Source organism: Scomber scombrus, chromosome 12 (assembly GCF_963691925.1).
Source record: "Scomber scombrus chromosome 12, fScoSco1.1, whole genome shotgun sequence".
NCBI classification, from domain to species: domain Eukaryota; kingdom Metazoa; phylum Chordata; class Actinopteri; order Scombriformes; family Scombridae; genus Scomber; species Scomber scombrus.
The window spans coordinates 17,642,997-17,654,225 of record NC_084981.1 but is presented as its reverse complement, the minus strand read 5'-3'; the positions used below and the strand labels follow the sequence as shown (position 1 = coordinate 17,654,225).

Genomic DNA, 11,229 nt, shown 5'->3' with positions numbered 1-11,229 from the left:
TAGTGGAACAGACTCAGCAGAAATGTAATATAATATTAATAAATATATTGTTATTAGTCTATAATCACTTGAAAATAAGTATCATGTTTTCATTACTTTAGAATGAGCTCTTTATATCTACATAGTGAGCAGGTTCTCTTCCACAGAGCCAGCCAGGTTGCACCGCCATGTCTGTACAGTTGCCCAGAATGAACAAATCAAACCCTGGAGTTTCGCGGCCAACTCCACCCTTGTTCAGTTGATTGTAATCTGCAACCTCACACTGGATTGGAAGCACTTGTATGGGGAATCCAACCTCACAGATAGTTAAATATGTGCTGAATAAATTATGAATGAAAGGTCAGTGTATTAAAGCAACATAAAAAAAGGAACAACATTAATTGAAGCAGAAACTATATGAAGTATTTCAGTTACTTAGGTCTCTTTATAACATTTTATATCAAAAGTAGCATCATAGTTACCACTTAACAGACAACACAGCAGACTACAAACCTTATATCTATATGAAGGTGTAACAAAAGGATTTGTCATATCAAATGGATACAGTCTGCAGCATTTCACTTGGGTCAGAGTATTTAACCTGCTGCCTGTATTGCATTTCACCGTCTCTCTCAATAATATAATTGAAATGATTATTTGAAAAGGAGATTTTGTCTGTGGAAGCCTCAAAGGTGTGTTCAACACTAAATTGAGCTAAACTATTCCAGGGTCGGATTTAGTGATTTGAGCGCCACAGGCAAACTATGTCTTGTTTTATTTTCACCCTTTCTCTGGCTGGGAATGTTGATATTGGCAGTGGTAGAAGTACTCACATTTTTTTTATCAAGTAAAACTATTAAACCACACAGCAAAAATACTGTACAAGTAAAGACCTTGCATTCAAATTTTTAATTAAAAGTGAAGCATTACAGAGAAGTATTATCAGCACAGTGTACCTACATTTACTTAAGTTGTGTTCAAGGTGGAGTTTTTCATTTTCATATAATGCTGAATAGTTTAATGAATCATCATATTTTATTTGTTATATTTTGTGAGTAAAATCTGAATCTGCAATGTAACCAGTCAAGTAAATGTAGTAGTACAATGTCTTCCTCTGTAGTAAAAGGATACAGTATACATGTTAAGTGCTTTGTTATTTCGGGATACAATGAGTAAAAATTGTATTTTAATATTTAGATATTTCATATCTAAACATCATCATAAATCATAATCATCTCTAGATGTTTGGGGCCCTTTTAGTTGCCTGCCTTGCTGGTAAAGTGTGTCCCTGTACTGTTTAACTCTTTCTAACTCAGCAACACATATATGCATGAAGCCAAATTACACATCTTGCAAAGAAGTTACACACTTCTTTTCCTTTAATTTTTAATTTTTAAGAAAAACAAGAGGATTAGGTGTTTGAATACTGAAAAGAAAGAAGACTTTTCTGTGTCAACATTATGTGGCTTTTGTCATTCACATGTGGCTGCTGCCTCTACTCAATGCTAAGCCACATTGAAGGCAGATGTTAGCTTTTTAGTTGGAGCACAAGGGTGAGACAATGTACTGTGCATGACTAATGTCCTGAGTGTCTTTGGTCCTCTTTTTATTTTACTGTTGTGGGCATCAGAGTAATCAGGGCAGTTGTAAAAGTGAACAGACATCAGAGTGGAAAAGGAGTAATTTCAGACATATTTGGTGCTCTTTTCTTCTTACACTATTTAATTAAAAAAACACAGAACAATCCAACAACATTGAACACCATCTTCTTGTTCCTTTGTGTGCTTTTCACATTGTCTGCTCTCAAGTTTCCATCATAGAAGTATGAGCTCAGGGAGCATAAAACAGTTTGTATTCAGTCTGTGTGACAGGCGGCAAAGCAGCATTCTTGTCTGTCGAAAGACAATGATTCCGCTCAGCTGCCATGTTGTGCACACAAATGTGTTATACTACATCAGTCCTGAGATCTGTCACCTTGCACAGTGAAATGTAAAAAAGTAAAACAAATCCTCAATGGATAATTTATTTTGAATGCACACTTTATGTCCCAATTTCTACTTGTACTTCTCTGTGCCTACTGTTAATAAATAAATAAATAAATAAATAAATAAATAAATACATGAATAAATAAATAAATAAATACATACATATATATATATATATATATATATATATATATATATATATATATATATATATATATATATATATATAAATTATAACATGATTTCTAAACCCTTAGTTTAGTTTGCTGGAAAATCAATTACTGATTTAACACCAAGATAAATTTACAGTAGCCTATCAATAAAATCAAACATAGTATCTTCATCTGGTTTATTAATTGACTACTCATTTAGTCAAAACTGCAGCTATTCTGATAATTGGTTATTCATTACACAAATTTTTGTAAGAAAAAATGCATTCTCTGGTTCAAGATTTTTTTTGCTGTTAACTTCAATATCTTAAGGTTTTTCTATTGTTTTTCAGACAAAGCAAGCCATTTAAAAATGTCACCTTTGTTCCACCTTTGTGAAATTATTTTTATCACAGAAATATTACAAGAAAAGCAAGACAAACAAGGCATACACAAACAGCATGTGCATGACCATCCATGTCTAAACTACAGACAGGTTGGGCAAAAATCCATTATGATCACTCCATAATGTCATTGCAGATGTATCCCAGACAAAGTCACAGCAAGTAATACATGTAAAAAAAATGTTGTATTGGTGCCACACACATGCATTACTTAAAAAGTCTTCTGCATTTTAATAGCTGATGCTTTAGGTTTGCATTACAGTCAAGATTTGAGCTTTTTAGCCAGTGTTCCCCATGATTGAAATTCTCAGTCAGCCATCAATCTGCATTATAGACTGGTTTCCCCTTGTCTGGTGGGGGCTAACTGAAACAGATTGAGACAGCTCTTGCTCACTGCATCACTAATGGCTGCCAATGAAAGACGTCTCTGTGCAGTTGACCCGTGTGTGGAACAGGATCACGTCGCAGCTCAGAGCGATGGGGAGAACACAGCTCAATATAGGGAGTCTCTTCGGCATCAGTCAACAGTCAACAGCATCCTCATCCTATTGACTAAATGTTGCCCAGAAATAGAATCTAATCACAGGGTTTGGACAGGCACTAGTGCCCCTAATGGTTTACCATTAGCTGACTGGAACAAAGCCCAAAGTATAGAGAAATATAACAATATATTCCAGGGTGTCCGCATTGCATGGCAATAATGGGTTCTTGATTATTTAGTGCAGACACCTGCATTCTCTTATATACAACAGGAGAGACCAGAGAGGGTTGAGAGAGAAAATGATTGTATGCTCATCTCTGGTTTGAATCTTTCTCATTATTTTCTGTCAGACAATCCCTTATTAACCTGAGAAAAAGGGCACGGAAATCAGAGGATAACATTTGGGGGATATACATCTCCTCCACTCAGCTACATTGAATGGATAGTGCAGCTTTGGTTAAACAATTTTAAACCCATTTTGCAGCCAACACAACAGAGTCATTACCTGCATGGCATAATTGACAGGGAATGCAGGCAATCCTGTTAATTGATTACCTGGGCCTGCACTAATGGAAAATGTAAAGCCTCATTGTATCTTCCATAAAGCTACTGTCAGGAACATTTCCACAGAAAGACTACCAGAGTCTTCCCCAGGGACCCCAACATGAGAATACCGTTCAGACTGTTTTAATCTGAGTAATTTTCTATAAAATGATGATGCAGTCAAATGTTTCATAGAAGAAGTAAAATCTGGCACACTATTGATCAAAATCAGACTAAAGACCCTAAAGGAAGCAGGTGTGTCTAGAGTTAATACTTTAACTTAATGAAATGCACAAACAGTCGCTATTTTTTTCATCGGGGTTGAGATAAGGATGCGGGGGTTTGGTCCCCTCTCCCCTCTTGTGCAGGATTCAGCCTCCAGCTCCTCCTCTGATGCATCGTTTGCATCAGTACTTGGGAACACTTGTCCGCGTGCTGCTGTTCCTCCCCACAGTGCATTCACGGACTCCACTCGGCCAGGTGATGACAGACAAACGCTCAAGAGTGAAAATGATGTGTTTCTAACAGCTGGCTCGAAGTTGGAATTAACGTAGAATGGAGACGCGCCTCGGTCCCTGCCTTTTTCTAATTTTCTCTGAGTGGATTTGTCTCTTTAGCCTAACTTCCATCCTGGGTGGAACAAAAGCGGAGGTAAGGTGCATTCCCTCGTGCCAGCTGCCGCTCATCAGAGCATTTCCCCGGGAAGTCTTGGCGCTGGATATGACGGATTTTGCCGAGGCACCAGCTGATGAATTTATTGGATTTACTGAGGGGTCACCAGGCACCAAATCCACCACCGGAGAGGACGAAAACCACTACGTTGCGGAATTACCCACGAGTGAAGAAAGTTCGTTCAAAGTACAGCAACCTTTGGGGGGGGAAAACACAAGTTGTCTCCAGGAGGACCCATCAAACGGTCAGCACAAACTTTCCCACCCGAAAGTGTTCCCTCAGAGTGCTTCACCTGCGGCTGCCCCCTCTCCCGGTGACGGTAACTTCACCGAGAATAGCAGCAGCAGTGATGAAAAGAATAACAGCTTTAACGGGGAAAATGGGGCGCAGGTCGATGGGACGGTGAACGAGGATGTGGCCAGTTGGAGACGAACACGAAGTGCAAGGAGCGCAGAGACTTGGTCCGCTTTCAGAGCTGAGGGCGGGGAGGATGCTTCGTTTTCGGACCAGGAGGAGTTTCAGCTGACAAGTTCGACATTTGCTCTCACCGGTGACACGGCTCATAACCAGGCAATGGTGCACTGGTCCGGACAGAACAGTAGCGTAAGTGGTTAATGTGCTCCAGATTTACGCACGGGCATGTTTTGACGCAGTGTGGTCAGTGTTCACTCATGAATCGCGTGTGTCCATTTGGGTGACTGAAAGCATTAGTTTTCACTGAGAATGACCAGACAGACCAGACTTAATAAAGATTAACTGTGAGACGGCTGAGAGGTTGCAGAGTTTGAGGGAATCAGTCTCCATTGGATGTCTTCACCCTCTCTCACTCTCTCTCTCTCTCTCTCTCTCTCTCTCTCTCTCTCTCTCTCTCTCTCTCTCTCTCTCTCTCTCTCTCTCTCTCTCTCTCTCTCTCACACACACACACACACACACACACACACACACACACACACACACACACACACACACACACACACAGTCTATGCTATTGATGCTATTGCTTAGCTGACTTGGAAGGTAGGCTTTCATTTCAAGGGGGAAAAAAGTCAAAATAATAATAATAATAATAATGATAATAGTTTAATGTCCTGCATAGACTTTAAAGAAAATCCTTTCATTCTCTGTCCCATGCACACGTGCACAATTTAATCACTTTTTTCCCCATTTGCTTATATGCACATGTTGTGCATACATTACATCAATAAATGTACAGTGTACAATATGTCACTGGAGCCTAATACCCTTAAACCAGATAAAAGAAAGTGGATGCTGAAAAGGTACAGTACACACTATACGGCACACTACCCTTTAGCCAGTGCCTTATAATGAAAGCACCCAGCTGCTCAATAGACCTTAGGGTTAGGAAAGTCATAGGTAAAAGTAATGATGATGATAATAATAATAACATAATTAACAACACTTATGATAATCATATTATAAATTCACTTATGGCACCTTTCATACAATGAATGTAAAGTGATTTACAATAAATAGAAACATAGTACAGTAGTACAATAAAATACTAAATATAGGCAAAGAGACAGAAAAATAAAACATTACAGCGGAAAGCTGACAGAAATAGATGTGTTTTAATATCTTGCTTAATAATGCTCATATAGGTTGCCACACTAATACCCAGGGAACTGGTATTCCACAGTTTGGAAAACAGTTCATCTCAAATTTTCTTATTTGTCTGCAGTTATGAACACCTAACAAGCCACCTTGGAGGATCCGAGTGAACGTGAAATGCACATAAAACAACAGGGAGTCTGCCATGTAAGCTGGACCTAAGCCATTTAGAGCTCTCTGTTCAACCATATAGGGACTTTGAAATCAGCTCTGAAAGATGCAAGGAGAAAATGATTCATCTACGCTGATATGTTTTTCTTTTGGTCAGAAGTGTGACAGCAGAATTAGAAAGTAGTTGTCCCTAAATAGACTTTTATAGGAACAACAGTGAAATGTGCAAGATGCAATCTAGGCTGCTTGAGAGAAGCATATGACATTAGCTGGCTCAAGAAGGATTGTTTCCTGGAATTATTTCTGAAGTGAATGAGTGATTTTAAACTGTAACTAGAGTCTAACACACTAACAATAGGCTCTATGGAAACTTCTTGATTTGATGTGGTGGACCAGAGGAATTTTTGACAGTGCACTTCTTTTGGCCTCAAACCAAGTGCAGATTCATTACTCATCGATTTATTGACTGTGGTCATGTGACATTTTGTACAATTTTGCTTTACATAAATGTACAACCTAACTGTGTGTCATCGGCACAGCTGTGGCAATCAACATTATGTTGATATGGTATTTGGTTGTTTAACGGATTGGTTGCCAACTATTAAGTTAATTGCCAGCTATTTTGATACTTGGCTTACTGTTTTAAGTCATTTTTTAAGAAGAAAATGTCCAAATTATCTGGCTGTAGCTTCTCAAACGTGAATATTTTCTGGTTGCTTCAGTTCTCTGTAACAGTAAACTGAATATTTTTAGGTTGACATTTGAGTATGTCATCTTGGGCTTTTGGAAACAGTGATTGACATTTTCCCTTTTTCCTGACATTTCACGAATCAAACAACTGATCAATTAATCAAGAAAATAATCAACAGATTAATGAGTGATTATTGTTGATAATGAAAATAATCACTAGTTGCTGCCCTACAAATCTATCTAAATGCAGCATTTTCACAAAAAACATTTTAAAACACATTCCAGCAAGACCAACCCTTTTCACAAGGTGACGTTAACATTTTGAAACAATGCATTGAATGCAGCACTAGATTTAAAAGAACTTAATCTGGAACCATCACAGCACATTTTCGTATATGTATGCTAAATATTAAGCTAGATCTGAGAGATGTCAGTTTAGCTCAGCATAAAGACTGGACGCGATGGGAAATACCTAGCTTGGCTCTGTTTGCAGTTAACATGTGCACAGCAGCACCTCTAGATTTGACTAATTAGCACATTACAACTTTTTTGTTTAATCCATTTACACAGTTAGCTAGTTACATGCTGGAATAATTTCTTGGCTGTCTTTGTTCTTTCCCCTTGCTTGCTTTTTTTATGCTAGGCTAAGCTAATTGCTTTCTGGCCCTAGCTTTATATTTGTTGTACAGAAATGAGAGTGGTATATCGATCTTCTCCTCCCACTCTTGGCAAGAAAGCTAAGAAGCATTTCCCACAATGTTGAGCTACTCCTTTGATAATTCATTTTTAAAGGAAAGAAAAAACACAATATGACACTATAAGAGTGGCTGTATTCCAGGGGCACTACGTAAAGGATAACGTTAGCAACTCAAATAATAAAAAAACGTTAAGTATTATCACATATCTGGGAAAATGTTGTTTATAATTAGTAACAATCAACATGTTTATGTAAATTATATGCATGAACCTATTAGTCAGGCATTTGTCTTACAGATTCAGATAATTATCACCAGGATTTGGCATTATCTTTTTCACAGTTACATGGCAAAATTTAGAGTCCTGCTTTGATAAATTTTCCCCTGATGGCAGAGAGTCTCATCCCACCCACTCACAGTGTAATGTGTGTGTGTTCCCACTTCAGCTACATACCACACCCTGGCAGGCACCTACACCGTCTGTGTAGGTTCCTGCTAGGTCAGCAAGGAAGCTTGCAATGTTTCTCAGCTGCTGTTCTTTTATAAATCTATTTTAAAAAGTAATCTCTTTAGCCAAGTTAAACTTTTCAATCAGTTACAGTTCAGTCATAATGACTGCAAACAGCTTCCATTAACATAAGAAGATTTGAAAGAGGTTTAAGGCAGCGAGTCACACATCAATAGACAACCTTATCTTACAGGCTTATGAGTAGGGAGACAATTTGTAATTGGACAACAAATATAAAAATAAAAAAAAAGACAGAAGAAAGGTTAGGGTCTTGTGAAATGCTTGCAGCAATCTGCATAATTCTGTTTGTGTGCATAAGGGCTGCTGTCAAACCATGTTTTGACAGTGCAGGCAGTTGTCCTCTCATGTTGACTCCATGAAATCAAGCCAAGACTTTTGTTCTTGTAAAGCCTGTGATGATGTGCTTGTTGCAAATTCTGAAATCTCATAATTGGTTTAGTATCAGGCCTACAGGACACCAGCCAATTTGTCTTCCTGTTATTGATTTGTCTAGATATTTAGTTTTCCTGGCAGTCTTTGGTTGCTAAAGCCTAGTTGGTGGATGTTCTTTAATCATTTGTCCAATTATCACAGTTTGAAAACTAAGCTGCGCTGTCATTTCAGTGTTTCAGTCAACATGAAAACCTAGAAAAATGCAAAAGAGTGCTCAATCACTACACCACTGTCACCACACTGATTCATGCGGGTTATCATACAACATGTCCTCTTACTCTAGTTGTACAGTTAAACTGCAGTATTTAATTTACACCTTCGAGACTTAGATTACAACTAAATAAATAATAATAAACATTTAATACTAATACTATTATTTTGAGCTCACTGAGAAGATGTGTTTGAGTATTTGTTTTATTTAGAAAGCCTTGAATGGTTTACCAATGGTAGCATATCTAATTTTTCTTCTTGCCAAAAGGGTGTTATAATCTTTCTCTATTGAGCTTAATGTCCAGCTCCTGGGTTCTCAAAACCTTCCATGTCTGGAACATTTGTTAAGTGTATCCATCTGTGGTGAGGAGGTTCTTCTTCACTTGGGGAAAGACTTCTTCTTTTTCTGTGCTTTGAGCAACCTCGAAAAGCAGCTGCTCAATTCTCGACATGTGTCCTTCATCTCATGGCCCTTGAACATTTGCATCCTGCTCTTGGGTTTTTAAATCCATTTATTGTCTGGTAGAGGGCCTGTTTGGTGCTTGGCTTCTCCTCATCTGCTTCATTGAGCTGTTAGTAGATTGTTTCATCTGCCCTTTGCAAATTGGAGACAGGCCAGGTACAGTCAGTTTCATCTAAATTGTTGGTTGCCTCTCTGACTCACTGACTTATGGTGGATAAATTACTGTATTCTGTTGTATTCTCCAGTTCCACTTTAGGATCCTCATCAAGCATAGAGCATCTCTAAAGTGCCTGTTGTTATGTTTTAGGCTGTATTGGAGACTGATATTCTGTGAAAGCTATGAAAATGGAAACATCTATCCTTTTCTACTAAAATAAATCAGCTCTCTTCAATTATTAATCTCCACTGTCACGTGTAAAGTGCGAGGCTGTCATACTTTGACTATACATACTTGAGAAAATCTCCATTTAAGATAGCACTTGGCACTAGACAAATGTTATGTTGTTATTGCTGTAATTATACAGAGACGTTCACATTTGTGAACGCCAGTGTGATTTGTTTGAGGCAAACAGAGGTAAATGATCCGTTAGAGATCAAACAGAACAACGATTATGAAAATTTAATTCAAGAATTTATCTTGACTCAATATTTGTACACAATTGAAAAGATAACTGTGTACAGTATGTTCCACTGACTCAAGGATGTCAGTAACATTTTTCTTTGTTGATGTTTTAATTTAGTCTATTGCAGCAGCACATGGTACATGGTATGCAAAACTGGTTTTCAACATTATACTGTCAAATTAAATGTACAGAACATTATTTTTGGGGTATGCAAAATAGCGATAGTACAGCAAAAGTAAGGCTTAAAATATACTGAATTTGCATTTTTTTAAAGAACGTCAGTCATTTCTGCTCCCTTTGTGACTTGCAGGTTCTCTTTTCTGCCGGAGATACCGTTGAACAAAAAGTGTGGGAGTCATATTAAGTATGCTATATTTGAAGTTGGTTCTATATTCAACAGCAGTGTGGAAACACACACTTTGAGTGTCAAGTTGGCTTACTCAAAGAAAACTGTAACGTATGTCTTGTGTTAAATATATGTGTAAATAAAAAAAGAGAAAGATATGATTAAATGTATGCATGATAAAATAGGTTTAGACAAAAATAAAGAATACTGTGCAAATTCATGAGGAAAGGTAAAATAAAAACAATTTTCATTTTGGAGGCAAAATCTATGATTTAACTGAAGAAAATGTTACAGAAGTGTTCAGGTCAAAAAAGCAGTAAGGGTTAACCAAGGGAATGAAAAAAGTATGCCTCAGATAATCATTGATAGTTCTGCAATAAATGCAACAACATTTACTGTGTTTTTCATCCATAAAAAATGCACTGCACTTACTGGATACACCAGAGCCAAGCTTGAAACCACATTTATATTGATTGGTCGCTCCGTTTTTCACCACAGTTAATAATTCTCAAACTGAGGATTTTGTCTTGAAGAGATTTCTTAAAAAATTTCATCACTAAAGGCCAATCATTTCCTTCCGTCCAATACAGGATATAAACATAGTACAGTATTTGAATATTTATCTACTGGATACACACAACGTATTTGTTTTGTTAGAATTTCTTATTATACCAGCCTTAGAAGAAAGCAGTATGAAACAATAACTACAGAAAATTCAGGAGATGGAAACTGAAAGTGATCCATAGGTTCAATCAATTAAGCCTTCAACACCTTTATACAGTTTTATCTTGCCTGCATTCCCTGCCTTGATTTCAACTCCTCAGCACATCATCATTAACAAGCCTGTTATGGACACCGTGATGCATGCAGCCTGCTGCATACAGTATGTTGACATGCTCAGACAAGCCTGTGGTTCTGTCAGTGTGGACCTCCACCAGCTCCTTTCTGTGACGGATGTCATGGACAAGCTGTGGAGGATGGAGGGTTTCTGTGGAGCAGGGAGTGAGCATCACATCACACATCCTGCTAAAGAAATATAAATAAATTCATGAAATACACAATGATAGGAATTGTAACACCCTGACTCAACCTAAGACAACATAAGACAAATAATTTATTTTTCTTGAAGAATAACAGGATGTGGCATTGCCTACATTGCATGGATAAACATCAGGGCTGGGTTTTTTCTTTTAAAGCTCAGCACTGCGCAGAAACAACTGGCAGCCTGAGTTCAGCTCTGCCAAGCCACCAAGCCTTCCTGTGGTGAAGTTCTCTAACGCCTTGAAAT

General features: G+C 37.8%; 1 protein-coding gene across 1 annotated transcript in view; it reads left to right on the top strand.

Moving 5' to 3' along the window:
- The first annotated feature begins 4,096 nt into the window (after positions 1 to 4,096).
- The window catches only part of LOC133991497 (VPS10 domain-containing receptor SorCS1-like), a 41,458-nt gene continuing 34,325 nt past the window's right edge, over positions 4,097 to 11,229 (top strand). Inside the window, exon 1 of the mRNA XM_062429929.1 lies at positions 4,097 to 4,816. Coding sequence (XP_062285913.1) covers positions 4,097 to 4,816 — 720 coding nt within the window. The remainder of the gene's footprint in view (positions 4,817 to 11,229) is intronic.